We start from the raw sequence: 19,114 nt of genomic DNA on the forward strand, positions 1-19,114 counted from the left end.
GCAAAGAAAGGATTCCAATCAGAGGCAGGGGTGAATGGAAAATGTGCTTATATGGACACCTTATTCAACAAATAGTCACTGAGAATCTGGGAGGTACCAGGAACTGAGCCCAGATGCTATAGATACAAAGGTGAATAGTCAGAGTCTTTAGCTCAAGAAATTCTCCATGCAAGGCCACTAAGACAAAATTTCAATACCATAGGAAATGATCAAACTGATGCAAAATAACAGACAGATGTTTGGGATTACCTGATGAGGGGACCTGAGTTAAAAAGTTAATACTCTTGGCAGTGCGGCCCGGTGGCCCGGAAGATCTGTCTCTTGCTTCAACAGTGTTTAGACGAAACAGACCCAGGGATGCCCCTGCTTCCAGCCTCCGACCACCCTCCAACCTCCTTTCCAATCGCAACCTTTGGAACCAACCACTCAGCCGCCTTCAGCTTCCAGGACCAGCCTAACACTGTTTTTTGAGCTTAGCTCCCTATTGTCGATCAACCATGACCTCCCCAGATTCCTCAGAATTATTCCACCGAGGTGGAGGCCGCAGTGAACTGCCTGGTCAACATGCATCTGCAGGCCCCCTACACTTACCTCTCTCCGGGCTTCTATTTCGACCACAACGATGTGGCTCGGGAAGACGTGGGCCACTCCTTCAGCAAGTTGGCCGGGGAGAAGAGTGAGGACTCCGGAGCATCTCCTGAAGCTACAAAACCAGCACGGCAGCTGTGCCCTCTTCCAGGACGTACAGTGCAGAAGCCGTTCCAACATGAGTGGGGTAAAACCGCAGACGCTATGGAAGCCACCGTCGTCATGGAGAAGAACCTGAACCAGGCCCTTTTGGATCTGCACGCCCTGGGTTCTGCCTGCGCAGACTCCCAGCTCTCTGACTTCCTGGAGAGCCACTTTGGGTGTGAGCAGGTGAAACTCAGCAAGAAGATGGCGACCACCTGACTAATCTCCGCCAGCTGGTGGCCCCCAGGCTGGGCTGGGAGAGTATCTGCTCAACAGGCTCACTCTGGAGCATGAACAGGAACCTCCTCAGACCAGCGGCCCTTGAGGAGCCCCTGTGGCATCCCTCTGGTGTCAGGGCTTCTGCCTGAAGCCTCTCTCTGCAGCCACTAGGCAGCTTTTTAACCACCCTGGGGCCTTCTCCCAAGCTGTGAACCAAATGTAAATAATAAAGCTTTTTGCAGAAAAAAAAGTTAATGCTCTTGATTTTTTTCCAGCCACCCTAAGTCAAGGAATTACTGGGCAAGATTTAGAGTAAGCTTGGAGTGGGGGTAGGAGAAAAGTGTAAGTAAACTTGCAGGGCAGATCAACAACACAAAAGAAGTGTGTGTGTGTGTGTGTGTGTGTAAGAAAGGAAGGCAAAAGATGATAAATAGGTATTAGGGGAAAGAAAATTTAAAACATTCAAAGTTATCTTTGTATGCACACACACACACACACACACACACACACACACACACACACACACACACACACACACACACACTACTCCTATGGCAAGGTCCACGGACATATTCTGACCAAAGTGAATGTCAAAGAATTCTTTAAAAATGGTTGCAGGGACTTCTATTATAGTTCCAAGATGGAGTAGCCCCATTTCCACCTCTTAGAGAGGCAGAGTTCCTCTCTCTTAAAACTAAGAATTCGAGAACATACGTTCCAGACATGGCAGAAGCCTCAAACCAGAAACCACCAACATGAACAGACAAAAAATTTACTTGAAGAAGAGCCTATTCCCCCTAGCCAAAATACTAGGAAAGGGGTAACGTATATCAACAGAAAACCTTTTTGGTAGTACTGCCTCACTCCAGGCAAACTCCAAAAGAGTTGGATTTCTCCCACCCCATGGTTTTAGGGGGGCTGAGTAGGAAGCCGGTCTTCCACTCTACCCCATCCGTCTCCCGTCTCCACAGAAGCAATTGGTGACACTCAGATTCCTCCATCAGGATAGCATCAGTGAGGTCCAGCAGCAAGCAGAGCCTCCCATCCCTACCGGGGAGCAATGAAACTCAATAAACAGTGAGTCACATCTAGTTGGCACTTCACTTTCCCTACGATCCATGTCACTGGAGCCTGGTGGAGAGCTGAACCACCATGCCTACCTTGCATCAGTGAGGAGGTATGAGGTGGCTTAGTTGGCACTCATCCCCCCCCTTCCTCTCCCTCATTGTCAAGGATGCCTTGCTGAGCTTCCTTTCTCCCCTGCAGCAGCAAAGCAGGTGAGCCAGCCTTCTGCTTTCCCCCTCTCTGTTGTCAGCAAGGCATAATCTTACACCGCTTGGAGGCAATGAGGCAGTACAAGTTGATGCCTTGACCGGGAAGGTATCAGTAGGACCAAGTGGGGAGCATCCTCTTGCACGGAAACAATGTGAGCCAGCTCTCTACTTCTGCTATTGGCAGAGCCCCTTTAGGAAGCTGGACATATACACCCATCCAGCCCTCACTTAAGCTACGCCTCAACAGGAGGACTACCTACTAAAAAAAGAGATTAAATAGGATCCAAATTCTCAAAAAATAATACCCAAAATGTCCAGGATACAATCGAATATCACTGATCATACCACGAACCAGGAAAATCACAACATAAATGAGTAAAGACAAGCCCCAGCCACCAACACTGAAATTAATCAGATACTGGAATTATCTGACAAGAATTTTAAAGCAACCATCATAAAAATGCTTCCATAGCATTTACAAATTCTCTTGAGACAAACGAAAAACTAAAAATAATTATCAACAACATTGTCTCTTATGTTACTAAGTTTGTATAACTGGCAACTATGGCTATGCCATCTTTTCTTCTTGGAGGTACACAAGTTGCTTGCTCCTTAACAATAAGGATATTATATCCATCTGAGAATATTTATAGTGCTGGCCCTCATTTTCCAAAGAACCTAAGACATTATTATGCAACTGAATCTTCTAAAGTACCCACAGCCAACATGACTGTTGTTGAAGGAGGTCAGCTAGAGGATATGACCCCCGGTTGACCCGCAAGCTGGACATAGGAAGTCGGAGGCTCCTCACTCCCTCCCGTCCTTGGAATGTATATTCTGCCCACCCTTCCACACTAGGAGCTGTTTCAAGGCCATAATCTGGAGAGTAAGGTGTTGTTAAGACCATCTTGCACTGAATACGAGACTGAACGTAGTTAAATAAACTTTTAAGATTCTGGCAGGTGGATGAGGAGATCACCCCGTCTTGTGGCCACCCAGGACAAGCCTTGTGTATAAGTTCCCTTGCTTATTAAAACCTCCACCTACCATTCTGGAGTGATCTGCCTCTTTCTTCTGTCTCTTCTTGCCCTCTGTGTACAGGGGCCAGTTTCACCCAGATTTCACTTGGGAAGTTCTTGAGTGTTTGAACTAACAGATGCACAACATATGCCCAGTAATTAATTTGATTGTCACATTAGCTGCTCACCAATTTCCTGTAAATTTCATGCCATGTATTTATTTGCTTAACATCTATCTCAAAACTTAAAAACCTCTAATTAAAATGCTCTAGAACATGGTAAATAAAAGAAATGCTGAGTATTTTGGCTTAATACTGACTTTTGTTTACCTCTGACACATAAAAATGTACTTCCTGGGGCTTCCCTGGTGGCGCAGTGGTTGAGAGTCCGCCTGCCGATGCAGGGGACACGGGTTCGTGCCCCGGTCCGGGAAGATCCCACATGCCGCGGAGAGGCTGGGCCCGTGAGCCACGGCCGCTAGCCATGGCCGCTGAGCCTGCGTGTCCGGAGCCTGTGCTCCGCAACGGGAGAGGCCACAACAGTGAGAGGCCCGCGTACCGGAAAAAAAAAAAAAAAAAAAAAAAAAGTACTTCCTTTTTTCTGAAGTATTTGTCAAATGTTTACCGGGGGATAAGACTTTAGAGAGAGAAATGCTTCTGATGACCTTCCTTCATTAAGGTTTTTGGCTTCCATAGTATAAATCAAGAGGTGCCACCAAGGTATACCTTTCCCTAATTGCTGCCATAAAGCCTGAAATTACATGGTCAGAGTCTTTGTGCATTAAACACCTTTCCATCTTCAGGTATGTCTTCTCCCCAAGTGAAACTACTCTATGAGAAAATGCATCTCCATGACGAATGCCCTGTTAGGTCTCAGAAGACATGAGCTCCATGTGACGCCACTGCTCACTGCCCAGTGTGACTTTAGGCAAGTCTTTTAACCCTTCCAGCTCTGTATTATTATTACTTGTAAAATGTGGATAACCTACCTGTCTTCTCCACTTGGCAGAGTTAATGAGAAAACTAAAACAGTGCATATGTGGGTACTTAATGTAATGAGCTTTACAAATACAAGTGATTACTATTAGAGGATAATTTTTTGTAGAATTTTATAAAAATTACTTAACACATCAGAACAAAATGTTTGGTAATAAAACATACAAAGAGGATTTTAGGGGCTACCAGAGGGCTAGTAGGTATATCAAAAGGAGAGGACCATGAGAGAGAAAGAGGGATGCTGCCAGAGACACATTTTGCTGCATCTCAAGTTGCCTGTGCAGAGGTGTTTAGTTGGAATCAATGATCCTTGCAACGTGTCCATTGGAGTGTATGCTCAGGGCTGAGAGGACACCTAGAGCAAAAGATGCTGTGTATGCACATGATACATAGATTCAAGAATGTGGGCAACCTCCAAAAGGGCTCCAAAATTAGAGACCCTCCAGTTAACACTATTCCTGGAGTGTCTTAAACACTTTTTCCTCCACCATTCATTTTTGTTAAAAGGTTGTTCTCTCCCAGTACCTGAGAAGCTGCAGAGGTGTCAGGAAAAAGTACTGGAATGAATATCCAAAGGCTGGATTTGATTCCATTACTAATTTACTATGTGACCGACCTTGAGTATGTCTCAACCTATTTAGAACGTTTAACTAAATATTATACTTATTTACTCTCTGTGGTTGGGAAACTTTTTTCTAATTTGCTTCACTCTTTTGTTGGCATCTGTTTTTATACATTCCCCCCCGCCCCCAAAGTTACTGGTCTTGGGAACTATTTCCTGATATAGAGTTTAATTTTCTTGCAGCCAAACTATATGTAATATCACTCAAGAGTAGTGACTCGCACTAGTTTCACAAGTATGTATATGTGTGGATTCTGGTAATTTTGTACTCTGTAGAGCAGGAAGAAAAACACAACTCAAGTTGAGAAAAAAATTATCCTCAAAAATGTTTCCTTATAACTGTTTTTAGAGGCCCTTGTTAGGACTAGAGTTGGAGGCGGTGCTAAGGTGGTAAACCGTGCCAGAGAACAATGGGAAAAGGGCAGGCTTAGTGGTCAGAAAGACCCAGGTTGAATCCTTGGTTCTGCTACCCACTAGCTAAGCGACTTTTACACAACTGTAAATTGGGATAACATCTAGCTTGCAGATCAGATTTTCTATGCTGATTAAAAATAATGCAAATAAAGTCCCTTCATATATAAGGAAGGAAGTCAATAAACGGTACCTCTATTATGATGATAGTGTGATCACGGGGGAAGAGAGAGAGCACTGAAGGAGCAGGTGATCCTAGTCAATCTCAGCGTTGTAGAGCCTTCGAAGAGGGACTGGAAGTCTGCCATTCATCTCAAGAATTTCAATCTATGTCCTCTGGATTCTTTGCAGTAGACCACAGCATACTCTCTAAGATGCCAAATTGTCCCCCATGAGCTTCTCCTGAATGCTGTTCCCCCATGAGGAGTAAAAAAGGGCACATCTTCCAACTTTTGTGATAGAAAATGATGATCATAGCTATAATAATAATTACTATAATAATTATACTTACCACTTATTCATTTATTGTGTCCTTTCTATATAGGCCAAGCATTGTACTAAGTCCTTTACATAGATTATCTTATTTCATCTTTTCTTCAATTTTGTGAGGTAGGTATTATTACTCCATTAAAAGAAAAGAATCTCAAGGCTCAAAGAGGTTAATAACCAAAAGAGCCAAGATTCAAACGCACTCGCTTATTCACTACTCTACTCTGCCTTATGTGATGCACTAAAATACTTAGTCTTGTTAATACTTAACCCAGACTCCGCAGCTGCTAAAAATTTATGATAATTACATAATTAGAATTTCAAATTTAGGGCAGTGACTGAGAATTATTATACTTCATTATGTGACCTTACAAAAGTATTTACTATAATAAATTTGCACTATCTTTTGGAGAAGTCTACAGTCTTCTTAAGCAGAGTCACACATGCTTAAACAGAAAAGAAGTACGAATGAAACTGTATCCTCAACAAACAAGAAGGTGATCAAATTAAATAATAGCTGCAAATACTGTCACTGGAAATATATATGCAAACACTAAGTGCCAGGCACAATTATAAGCATTTTACATATATTACTTAATTTAATCCTTACAGCAATTCTATGAAGTAGATACTATTAAAATTCCCATTTTACAGATGAGGAAACAAAGACAGAATAAGTATAAATAACGAATTTTGAACAAGTTGATTAAACATCCAGGATAGGAAAAAGTCTTTACTAAGTGAAGAACACAGAATAAATGCAAATCCAAGAATCATTCTTCATTTTTAATTGAGGACAAGAACAACATAGGAGTTATGCCTTGATTGAGGGACTTTAATGATCAATTTACAAATAAATTGTGTTTGTATATCCCAGATATGTGAACTTCACACCACTGAGCCAAAGTCATCAAACCTGTCACTTTGCTAAGACTGAGTCCTTATAGGTTCAAGGTAATACAGACTGCACGCATGTTATCAACATTTGGTCTTAGACCTCTACCACACTTTTCTGTACTCCTGGAATTGTTTTATAAGACCCATCACCTAGGTTTCATAATCTGTTTCATCAGTGCTTGTTCTTATTTTTCTTATAAAACCTAACAAATGGGTTGTGATGCCTTCATTTATGGAATTAGTGATACGCAATTAGTCATCTGACTACTCCAGACTTAATCTTCCTCTTACTTCTCTTTAAATAAATCAGTACCTGCTTGAGCTTTGAATGAGATTGGATGAATAGAAACCTGGCCATCCTTTATCATAGAGAGTCAATAGTTTCAAATATCCCCAAAGTGATCTTGAATGAGTGAGATCCAGCTCCTGCCTTTGGTAATTCTTAACTGGAACACTTTATCCCAATAATATGAGACACAGCCTGAGTGATGCTTAAGTTCACCATTTAAAAATGAAATTAAAAAGATTTTTTAAAATTAGCTAATAGCCCTTCTCTATTTGCCTAGAAGTTGTGCTAGCTTTAATATACATGTTCCAGAAATATAAATACTAAATACCTACTAAAATCCAGGCCTTGTGCTAGGTGCTGGGGATACAAAGATAATTAAGACAGACTCGCAAGGAACTGAACCAGACAGGGCACCAAAGCCAGTAAGCTAACTGTCATCTTGAAATTGTGGATTCTGTGTCATAACTTATCACTCACATTCTGCCCTAGCCTTTCTCGTGCTTGGCATGAATTTTCCTTTTCTCAGCCCAGACCTCTCCTCTCCTATTCTATTCTTCTACGACTGCACGAGAACAAAGGTCACTTGGAATGCGAGTAAAACTTAGCTGTAACCAAAGATGCAAAGATCAAAGTTGGCAGCTACATGAAGTTCAGGATTAAGAGACTTCCTCTTTAAGATCAAAATTCCAGATGATCCAAATATAGGCAAATGAGTCCCAGTAGAACACTCCGTTCTCTGTGCTGAATCCAGGAACGAAGCAGAAATCACCATAGAAGTAACTGCGTTTCACCCCGTTTTACCCGTGGTCTTGATGCTAATTGCCTAAACCCAACAGTGAGATCGCGTTTCAAAATATGGTCAAACACAAAACAGCCAAGTCAATCAAGTATTAAGTATTCAAGCACAATTATCCCAACACATGCCCAAGTACCAGCAGTGAAGCAACCTCATTTGGGAGCAGCTCCGTAATCACGTCTCCGGTCAGCCGAGACTTTAACCTCTCCCCTCGGGGCCTCCTGTTGGGGATGCCGGGCTGGCTCCCAGGGTGTGAGAGATCACAGCGCCAGCGGCGGCACCCCCCCCCCCCCCCCCCGTTACCGGGCCTCATTTAAATGCGTGCTCCAGGCGGGGGAGGGGCGGGGCAGAAGGTCCGCAGAAGTTCCCATTGTTGGGGAGAGACGCGTGGAAGCAGATGGTGCGGCCGGTCGGTCTGGCAGTCAGACGCTTTCTGTCAAGTTCTCTGGGGACTCCGGGGCTTTCTTTCCACTCTCCGCTCGCTCAGGTCGTGTGTGTTTTCTCAGTGTGGGCGAGGGGTCCCTTTCTTTATCGCCCCTCACATTTCCAGGAGGCCCAGTGGCCTCCTCCTTCCCCCCATTCCTTCCTTCTGCTTTCTCGGCTTTTTCTGGACCAGCTAGTTCTAAGCCTCCAAGGACCCACTCGATGCAGAGAAAAGCGAGCAATTTCCTTTGTCTCCAACTGATGCCGCGCTCTCATCCAGCGGGCTTCCGACTGGCATGCTCACTCAGTTATTTAACAAATTACTCCACGGTCCTCGTTAGGGCTGATTGACATTTACAGCTAACCAACCCCTACAGTTAGGGGCGACGTGGTAACTGACTTTCATAGTCTTCCTTCTTCCTTTAATTTCAGTCCTGCAATGGGGTGAGCAGACAGACCTGGTGCTTTGGTTTGACCTGATGCTCACCTTACAGAACATTGTCAGGGTCTAAAAAAGTAAATAAATAAAGCATGGGTTACAGATGCAACTTTTATATGCATCCGTCAAGGACAAACAGGAGCTTTTGTATATATAACTCTTGTCTCTAAAGTATTAGCTGTTGAACACAAATCTTGGCTCAATGCTCCCTTTTAAGATTCCACATAGCTTATGCCAAGGCAGCTCTTCCTTGCAGTTCTCAGTTAAGATTTCCTCCAGCTTAGGATGTTAAATTTGTTTTAGTTTTTAAACCATACTGGCAGCCTGGTGCTCGTTAATGGTATCTCTGTGAGCTGGACAAAGTTAACATAAGCCCAGAAGACTGCTGTCTGGGGTTGAGTGGCAAAAATAAAGTCAGAAGTACCATTTATTCCCCCTCATCTGCCTGGGATTAATCTTTTCCTCCCTGGGGCTATTCTCTAGACTTAAATGATGTAATGTTTCATTTTGCACTCATCAATAGAATTTGTTTCATATTTATCTCCCCTTCTCCCTAAAATTGTGAAAGCTGTGAAGAGAGAGCTTATAGTATTCATATTTACCAGTTCAGGATTCAATATTATTCCCTGGTACATACAAGCAGTGCAGTAAATGTTGAACAAATGAATGAATAAAAGAAATTAACAAATGGTAGAAATTAACAAAAGGGAATATGATAAAATACAAAAGAAGAGTGTCTAAACTAAATGTCAGTCATTTCCTCCATACCCCAACTACTCCAGATATTCCAGTATGCCACAGTAAAAACCACATTTTACTTGGAAGTAAAATGGCTGTGAGGAATTAGAAAGAAAACCTGAAATCACTAAATACTCATGGCCCAAACTATCCAAGAACACTAAGTGTCCAAGTGCTAACGTCCCAAGGAGACAGGCCCACCAACTGGCAATCTGCACAAGTAGGTTTGCAAGAAGTACCATGGATACACCTGTAGGAGATGGGATAGGAGATTAGTGTGGCCTCTGGACCCCACCCAGTCCCCTGTGTGAGCCCTCTGCAGACAGAGGCTGCAATGCAGAAGCAGAAGTTGTGGATTCACTACGTGTAGTGCTGTCTTAGTGCCCAGGATACAAAATGTGTCCATCTCCCCACTGAATAGCAACTGCCACAGGCCCTTGAGGATTTACACTTTTGGAGCATCTGTAGATGGCATCCTTGGCACTGACATCAAACATTTTCCATGGGTACCTGGAGCAGCAAGACACCATCAAGTGGCTTCCAGACATCAACGGAGATGAGGATCTTGAGAGAAAAGGGAGAAATGGATGCATCCACTGTGGGAGAGAATACTGCTGCAAACACCCCCAAGGAAAGAAAAAGACTGATTGAAAATTTGAAGCCTATGTACCCTACTTTAGCAGAGAGAGGTAGAAACTAGGACGTATTGATTATGCACACTTAACACATATTTTTCTTTTCACTGCACGGAGACATAAGCACCAGGAAATCCATCTTGCACATATAACAATGAACCCTCCAACTTGAAGTCATAAAACACCCTGCTTAGGGACGAGTATCTCTTTAGTTTGTGTTTTATCATTTTTCTAAGAAAAGCTCCTCTAATCCATTCAGCCTATTTTGTACCTTAAAAATAGGTTACTGTTTGCACAAGAATCAAAAAGACAGTAAAATAGGATTGGCAAATGCATGATAGGCACACTGCCATCATCCCTTCCCATATCCATTACAGACATTGCTAATCAATCAAGGCCTTGATTGCAGCCTTAGAATCCTGATAATGCACAATATACGAGCAGCCTCCCTATCAAGTAATCTATACTGGTATTTGATGTTGCTCCTAGTTGCCACCTTCACTTTAAAGATAATAATCATATATTCCGAAGATTAAAACATAGGAAATGAGCTTCATTGCTCAAGAGGTTCTAAGAAGACCCCATGATGCAGCCTTTACTATTAAAAGGGCATTGTCTACCACTGCTGGTTTCCACAATCCATAGAATACAGCCTGTGAGATTGGGGTAGGGGCCATCATGCAGGGAAGAGCTTGCTCAGGTAGCAACTTGGTAAACTTGCACTTGCCTTAGTACGTGTCTCTGTGGCACTGGTGAGTATTCGTTTGCATTGCAGAAACTGAGGAAGTCCAGAACACTTTCCAAGGAGGTGGTTTCTCAGGGTTAGCAGGCCCTAGGAATAGGAGGTTCATTCTCTCTGGCCATCTCTTCCTCGAAGTGATAAGGCAAAGCATTGGGGCTCGTTTCCTTTCTCCCGGGACATGACCTTTTCAACATATGAAGGCCCTCAGTCAATATGCTCATACACTGAGGCCATCACAGAAACAGGAAAATATCACAACACAAAGAATGCCTCAGCCCAGGAGCATCTTCTCAGGCTTCTCTTCTCACTGCCTAGAATAAGAAATTTGAAGAGCAAGTTGCTTGTTTTGTGCTTTTTGTTTCAGCTCTCTAGTGTTACGTGTTTTGCATACACAAATTACCTCATGTGATCCCCACAACCAACCTATGAATTATCCCCATTCTTAAATGAGTACATGACGACCCAATGGGATTAAAGTGCCCACAGTCACAGAGCCTGAAGCGGCCAGATCAGTATTCAGATCAGTCTGTCACAGCAAAGCCAATGTTCTCTCCCCACACACTGGAAGTCCACCTCAGGGGTAAATTACCTGTGCACCCAGAATACTTTTAGGACCACGTATGCCCCTTCCTTCCCTCTCTCTGGACTGAAGTTTCGAGGGCCTTCTTTATCGCCGGCCCAGCCTGACTGCTTTGTGTGCCATGTCTGGGTCTGGTAATAGAACCACAGAGAAGGCCCATCCCTATAGTTTCACTCTCTGCAACACAAAAGAATTCAAGGGAATCTTCTCCGAGGTTTTATTCCCTGATCCAGGGAGTATCTAACCAGGCTATTAAAAGCCTCTTGTGGGGTCTACCTCTGGTTGTTTTAAACCAGAAGTAGGTATGATTTCATAAACATATGTCACTGATAGGCTGTTGGTTGGTGGGAGTAGGAGACAGTGAAATGGAAATAAGGTCACTGTCTGAGATTTCACCTCTTCAATCAACAAATGCACTCTGGGGTGATACTAACAATATTTAAGAGCAGGTATGAAACAGGTATCAACCAATGAGAATGAGCAGATCCTGGAAGCTCCCCTGCTGTGCCAGACATCATGAACCTGTAGAGTGCTGAACTGCGGGGAAATGTGGTAGGATGGTGGGGTGCAATGGGAGGACTCAGGGCAGTGACTGTACCCACTAGTAAGAAAGTTTTCAAGTATTTTAAAAACTGGTAGGGCCATGAAGGTGGTACAGCAGTGGAACATCAGCCCTGGATATGCTCCCAATAACGTGACTGGCCTACAGCCTGCTGGAATGTTTTAACACTCAAGAAGAGTGTGTAGATCGGAAGACAGAGGTGGTTAGTCACAGAGGCAAATGCCAGCATCCACAACCATCCTGATGCTGATCCAGGAGAGATTTTGGTCCACTCAGCAGGACTAATCAGTGGTGGAGAGTGACCCAGCTTGCTCTCTGAGCCTACATCCATTAAATGTTCAAGCTACATAACTAATCCCCTCATTCTATTTCCATATTTATTTTTAAATTTATTTTGTTTGAACTCCTGCGCTGCATTTGGTCTGTGAAACAGTGAAGATGAAACCATTTTGAGACGGTCAAGTGCATGTTGAGCTAACGTAGAGGAAGTAGTAGAAGTTTGTACCATCACTGCTTTCAGCACCCTTCCCTGATCAGGTTTAAGTTCCATAATTGACACAGATACTGGGCAGGGGTATATTCCTAGGAAAAGCTTGATTTCACCATGCCTCGGTATGTTTAACTTGGTAAGTCTTGAAAGAACTGTTGGAGTGATACCACTCAAGTTTTACATTAAATTTGAGTTATAAAGAAAAATTTTAAAAGACAAGTGGAATTATTTCCCAAGTATTGGTAACGTTGAAAATGTTACCAGGTTCAAGGAGGGTTTGATGAGTCCAAGGATGTCAAATTTGAGCAGATTAGTGTCTTCTCAAGTCCTTTGAGATTTATGTGATAGAGAGATACTGTCCTTCAGAAAGATGGTGCTGTCAAAGGGGATTACCAGGCTGGTTGAAGGTTGAGAGCGCCAAACCCTAACCACTAGACACTCAGGGAATGCCTTGAAGGATGAATCTGACCCGTCTGATGATATCCTGTGGGACTACGGAAGTTAGCTGTAGTCAAAATGGCTAATAGGACCAACCCCACACCCGTATCTAAACCTCCAACCTCTAAGTGTTCCAAACATGAAGGGTCTGAATACAGGGATTGGGAGGCTTGCACCATCAATGAAAGGGCCGACTGAGCAGGACCCTGAGGGGCTCCTGGACACAAAAGCCTTTCTGTGTCCCCCACTTCTTGATTACAGGAAATAGGCTTCATTCAGCCTCCATGACCTTGCCTGAGTTTCAATGACCAGGTTCAAACAGTTGCTAATTAGGGAAGGGAGAGGATGTGGAGATGAGGGAGGAACAGTCAAGAGAAACAACAGTGCAGGCTTGGGGCAGGGTCCTGGCTCCCCCTCAAGGGATACACATAACAGTATCTTTGAGCTGTTTTGCAGATACTGAAACCCCACCAGGTGGGAGAAATTAACGGTATGCTGCCCATAAGCACACAGACCCCAGACGGGTTGGAACCAGAAGGTCGATGATGCTGACTCCCGATGACCTCACCACCAACCAATCAGAAGAATGTCCATGAGCTGACTACGCCCTCTTCGAACCATTACTATAAAACTCCTCACTACCCCCCTCCAGGTTAGGACACACAGTTTTAAGGGCATTAGCCCACTGTGGCCCCCTTTGCCTGGCAAAGCAATAAAGCTTTTCTACTTCACCCAAAATTCTGTCCCCAAGATTTAATTTGGTGTTGGGGTACAGAGGCCGGATTCGGCTTCAGGGCTGGGGCAGCAAAGTACACAGAGGCCAGCACTGAAGATTTCTGCCTGCTGCAGTGAAATAGGTGGTTCCCAAGAAGCTGCTGCAAATGTCAAGAACCTCCAAGAAGCCACGGCTGCCTTCATAGGCCGGCAACGCTGAATCAAGGACTCAGAAACAGCCACACCAATAATCTCCACCCCCTAGAGCACAAAGCAAGTAATTCACAGGTTTGCCAGAAGACCCTGCAAGCCTTGAGTCTGCCATCTGTCCACACATCTGCCTAAACTGCCTCTGGGAGTATAATGGCCTTTTTTTCTATCCACCTTCTAAATCTCACGTGAGTGACTCTCACTGGCAGACTCTAACTAGGAACTGCTTAGGGAAGGGGAGCCTGGGAAATACAGTTCCCAGCTTCTCCTCTGTAAAGCCTTAGATACAGACGGACGTGATTTTGAGCTAAAAACAGACATAACTCAGCACGACACAGTAGGTCATACTTGCTGAATAAATGAGCACATGAACTTGAACTTCCACCCTTGAATACTCTGAAGTGGTCACATCTTCATACAGCCTTTTAAAAACTAGTCAGACACATTCTAAGGTTCTGGTGGCTGAGAGACAGAAACTTATTTGCAGACTTTCTAAGAGAGGGACCTCAGCTGATCCCTAAAACTCAATGGTTCCCAAATTATGAAAAAGAAGAACCTGGAAGAAATGATGCTCTTTGCAAAATGCCATGCTCTGCGAAACCCCTTAAAATATCAGCACAGTGAACTCCATCAGATGAAGTACCAGTAATTTTACTAGGAGAAAAATTCTATTTGTAGACTGGGGACCCACATGTCCACAAAGAAACAAGCTGTCAAACCAAGCATGGTCAACTGTTTCAGAATTTTTCCATTAATATTCATTTGCTGCTCGTTCATTTGTTTGGTTGTCTGCTAGTGCTTGCTACCAGAAAAGTGGTAGCAGGCATCAAAGTTTAAGAATGAATTTTGGGAGAAATTTTGGAGAAAACGATCTTCTTAAAAATGGCAGGTTTTTATCCTTCTGCAAATTTTGAAAGGATTCCCGCTATTCTGGACTAACCCCAGACCACTCCAGCCCAGTGTTCCACTGGGCAGTTTGTTACAATGCAATGGATTTGGATCAACCACCTGAAAGAGTATTAAAGTGCTGGCCTAAAAAAAAATTTTAAATGCAAAGAAAAGGTAATAACTTGCCACCCAATTACCCCAATAAACTGTTCGTACTAGAAACAACATTTAAAGGTGGGAATCTTTAAGGATTTCTCCAAGTCTAAGAGTCCATGAACTGCGCATCTCTAGAAGTCCCATGCCAAAAAGTTCTTGTAAGGGGCTCAAAATCATGGAGATGTGCTGAACTAAGTAGACAAATGTCACCGACCCTACACTAGAAACACAATGAGGGAAGTAAAAAAGGGTCTTCTACTAGAAAAGCAGAAAAAGCATAGATATTGAGAGCTGAGAGAGGGAGAGAGAGATAAAGAATATGTACACAGTTCAAGGCCATGGCCTGGAGTTTAGACTTTGAACTTTCATCAGCTTCCTTGATTTAACTATTGGTTTTAAGGGAGAAATGAAGTAGATCCCTCTCCTAAGAATCTGAAAACACACACAGGGGTAAGGAAGCCCTCCGGAAAATATGGAAATGGGACCTTGACTCTTCCCAATGTCAAATATATTTATTTTAAAACTTGTGTGATGGACTGTCTTGCTATAACCAAAACCAGATGATGAAAAGGACATCATGTGCCCTCAGAAAGGAAACTCTCCAGAGGACAGACTCTGGACTGTGTGACCCAGACCCAACAGGAGGGTCAAGTTCAGTGGAGTTACAGGCAAAGTATATGCAGTGGACACTGAAACCTGAACCACCTGCGATCCTGCCAGCCTAGTTCCATGGAAGTTGTCTAGTCTTAGAATAAAATCTAAACTCCTTACCATGGCTGGCAAGATCCTAGGTGATTAGAACCACCAATCCAGGCTCCTAGCACATCCCTGCCTATTCTCTAAGCTCCAGCCACACTGGATTTCTCAGTGTTGCTCAAATGCACTGAACTTATTCCAGCCTGAGGCTTAACACCTGCTACTTCCTCAATTCTTCACTTGCCCAGATCTTCTGAAACAGAGACCTTTCCCTAACACCCCATGTAAAAGAATTTCCATCACCCTAGCCAGCCACTCTCTTTCCCATCTCTTGCCTTTATTTTCTTCAGAGCACTTACCACCATCTGAAATTAAAGTATGTATGTACTACCTGTCTCTACCACTAGAACATAAACTCCATGGAAATGAGGATCTTACCTTTCTCAGTGATGACATAAATGAGTTGAAAGTATGTACCAACAAAAGAGAGAACTCTTGGAGCCACACATGCCTCCTCAACTATTTGTTCATTTATTCTTTCATTCATTTGAAAAAAATCTGCTCTGTTCCAGGCACCATTCTAGGTGCTGGGAGTAAAGCAATGAATATGACCCCTGTCCTCCTGGAGCTGACATTCTAGTGTGCAGAGATAGCCCGTAAATAAATATAACACTGTCACGTATACCATGAAGAAAAATAAAGCTGGGTATGAAAAAAAGATGTTTAAGTTGGTATTTCATATGGGGTGTTCAGCAAAGACTTCTTTAGGGAAGTGACACTTAAACCAGAGACCTAAAAGAAATGAGGAAGAGACTATGTTATACCAGACAAGAGTCAATATTGCTCCATGCAGAATAAATAGGAAGTGCAAAGGCCCTGTGGTGGGAGTATGCTTGGTATGGTCAAGGAACAGCAAGGGGCCAGGGTGGCTGAGGTAGGGTGCACAGAGGGGACAGAGATAGCAAATGATGCTGGATGATTAGTAGGGCCAGAGCCACAGAGAGGAGCTGTGGAGGCTCATACTTAGGTCTTAGGGGAATCAAGCAAGTCCCTGGGAAGGTAGGACTTTGAGGTCTGGTCAATCTCAATCTCTCTGGGTCTTCCAGGGTTTCAGCATGAATCTCATTACTCGATCACATGTCCACATTTATGGCAAGCAGCCTTGAAGGCTGCAGCAGCTTTTTATCCTCCTGGAAAGAGGCAGCAAATAAGCAAGGAGGAGAAGTCCTATGTACAAGGGTGGCAACCCTGAGGGACCACAGGGAAATCTGGGGAAGAAAATAGCTGCAGGTAATAGCCTCTGTGATTCAGCTATTAAAGGAATTAAGGCCTTACTGTGACCTTGTTTAGGGAATCTCAGATTACTGAGAATGGGTTATTTGTGAAACGTATGTCTGAATAGACCTGTATGTTCACTGTTGTGAGTGCCTATGTGAACACATGCTATGAAGCCTTACAGATATTCTCTGATGTCTCTCTCAGTGGGGACAAATGTGGAGTCACACCAAGTCCTTCATTTACACGGAGGAAACTAAGGCCCAGAGAACTGAAGTCACCTGGCTAAGTGTGCACGGTGTTTAGGAGTCCAGGTCTAGCTCTGCCTTTGACTTCCCCTGTCCCAGCTCCTTCAGGCCTCGGCCCTGGCCCCTGATTAACACACTCAGTCCACCCAGTCTGGCATAGGACACAGCCAGCCAAGGAAGAGAGAGACTCGCAAGCATAAGGGAGAACTCTTTGACCTGCCATGTCGGTGCCACTGAACCTATCAGGGGGCTGATGCACGGAGAGCTTTTATTCCCTTGCTCTGCACCATGCTGCTACTTCCTTCCATGCTCTGAGGCTATTCCGGAACTTGCTGACAGCACGGAATCCCAGAGAACAGAGATCCCATCAGTAGGCAAAGCAGAAATGAATATGTGCTTGAATTCTTCTCTCCCAAATTTACCCTTCAAAGCAGAGTCCAGCCTACCTGGCCCAAATCATCTGTGTGGCTGAGGGGTGCTCTGTGTGCACCTGTGTGCGTGTGTGTGTGTATTTGTGCGCGCACACAGGCCTGCTAGCATCTGATTTCCACTAAGCATCAGCCGGTCTTCTTTGGTGGTTTTAATACGGCCATGCCTGGATGAGATGATTGGCCTAAGTAACGTGATCCTGCTCTCCTCCCTCTTCTCACAAAGGTTTAGTCACCTTAAATCTGGCTATCTTCAAGGACATGCTTGAAACGGAGGGGATGCAACTCAAGGCTTACTAACATCCCTCCCCTTCCTCACATGCCCTTTAAACATCACTAAGCTCCAATGTTCCTTCCTCTTCATTTTTCACTCTCCTATCCATTGTCTCTCCTCTCATGGTGTATTAGTCAGGACATTCCAGAGAAACAGAACCAGTAGAAGATATATAGAAATATATAAACACACACACATTATACACACACATATATATGTGTGAGTATTTCTCTCTCTGTACATATAGAGAACTGATACAAGATATATATAAATACATAAATACACATATGTATTTATATTTCTCTCTCTCTCTCTCTCTCTACACACACACACACACACACATAACACACATATATACAGAAGAGAGAGATTTACTATTAGGAATTGGCTCACGTGATTATGGAGGCCAAGAAGACCCAGGTTCTGCTGTCTGCAAGGTGAAGACCTAGGAAAGACAGCGGAATAATTCAGTCCAAATCTGAAGGCTTGAGAAGCAGGGTTGCTGATGATGTAATGCCCAGTCTGAGGCCAAAGGCCTGAGAACCTGGATGGTGGGATGGGAGGAGAGTAGACAAGCAGCTGGTGTAAGTCACGGAGTCCGAAGGCCAGGAGCTCTCATGTCTGAGGGTAGGAGAAGATGGATGTTCCGGCTCAAGGAGAGGGAGAGGGAGAGAGGGAGAGAGAGAGGGAGAGAGAGAGAGAGAGAGAGAGAGAGAGAGAGAGAGAGAGAGAGAATTTGCCCTGCCTCCACCTTTTTGTTCTATTCGGGACCTCAATGGATTGGATGATGCCCACGCACACTGGTGAGGGCAGATCTTCTTTACTCAGTCTACCAGTTCAAATGCTAATCTCCACCAGAAATTCCTTCACAGATGAACTCAGAAATAATGCTTTGCCAGCTGTCTGGGTATCCCTTAGCCCAGTCAGGTTGACACATAAAATTAACCATCACACACGGTTCCTCTGATCGCTCATTTACCGCCAACTCCCAACTCTTTAACAGCTGCTCCAAACGCCCTCCTAACTTCCAACGCTAGAGCAGCATGCCTTAGGTATTAAAGGGAGCACATCCTGCCCACTCCCACCTCCCCACTCCCTTAAGAAAATCGTGCCTCTTCCTCCCACGTCCAGTTAGGAAGCTGCTGTACTGCTGTCAACACAATTTCCCAAGCTGGAAACGCTTCTCCCCTCACCTCTCTCATCCAATCGGTCACTGTGTGCTTTCAATTCTCTCTCACGTCTGCTCTTGCCTCCTACCACCGCTCCCCTGACCTCGGCTCATCTCTGACTTCGACAACAGAATCCTAACCATCCTCTTGACCACTCGTCAAACCCACCTGCACGAGGCAGTAACTCACTATTACTGACTCTCTTCACAAGAAGGAAGGAAGGGCTTCCCTGGTGGCGCAGTGGTTGAGAGTCCGCCTGCCGATGC

The 19,114-nt window shown here is 44.2% G+C and overlaps 1 protein-coding gene and 1 long non-coding RNA gene across 2 annotated transcripts in view; one reads left to right on the forward strand and one right to left on the reverse strand.

Annotated features, from left to right (window-relative positions):
• Window positions 1-564: 564 nt before the first annotated feature.
• LOC102982750 (ferritin light chain-like) lies at window positions 565-951 on the forward strand. Its single transcript, XM_055086923.1, has one exon. The coding sequence runs from the start codon at window positions 565-567 to the stop codon at window positions 949-951; it is 387 nt and encodes a 128-aa protein (XP_054942898.1).
• Window positions 952-10,711: 9,760 nt separating this feature from the next.
• The window catches only part of LOC102982574 (uncharacterized), a 21,532-nt gene continuing 13,129 nt past the window's right edge, over window positions 10,712-19,114 (reverse strand). Inside the window, exons 2-3 of the long non-coding RNA XR_447584.2 lie at window positions 18,073-18,223; window positions 10,712-11,031 (exon numbers count right to left, since the gene is read on the reverse strand). This is a non-coding gene — a long non-coding RNA (uncharacterized lncRNA). The remainder of the gene's footprint in view (window positions 11,032-18,072; window positions 18,224-19,114) is intronic.

The sequence above is a fragment of the Physeter macrocephalus genome, chromosome 9, assembly GCF_002837175.3.
Source record: "Physeter macrocephalus isolate SW-GA chromosome 9, ASM283717v5, whole genome shotgun sequence".
In the NCBI taxonomy this organism is placed as follows: Eukaryota; Metazoa; Chordata; class Mammalia; order Artiodactyla; family Physeteridae; genus Physeter; species Physeter macrocephalus.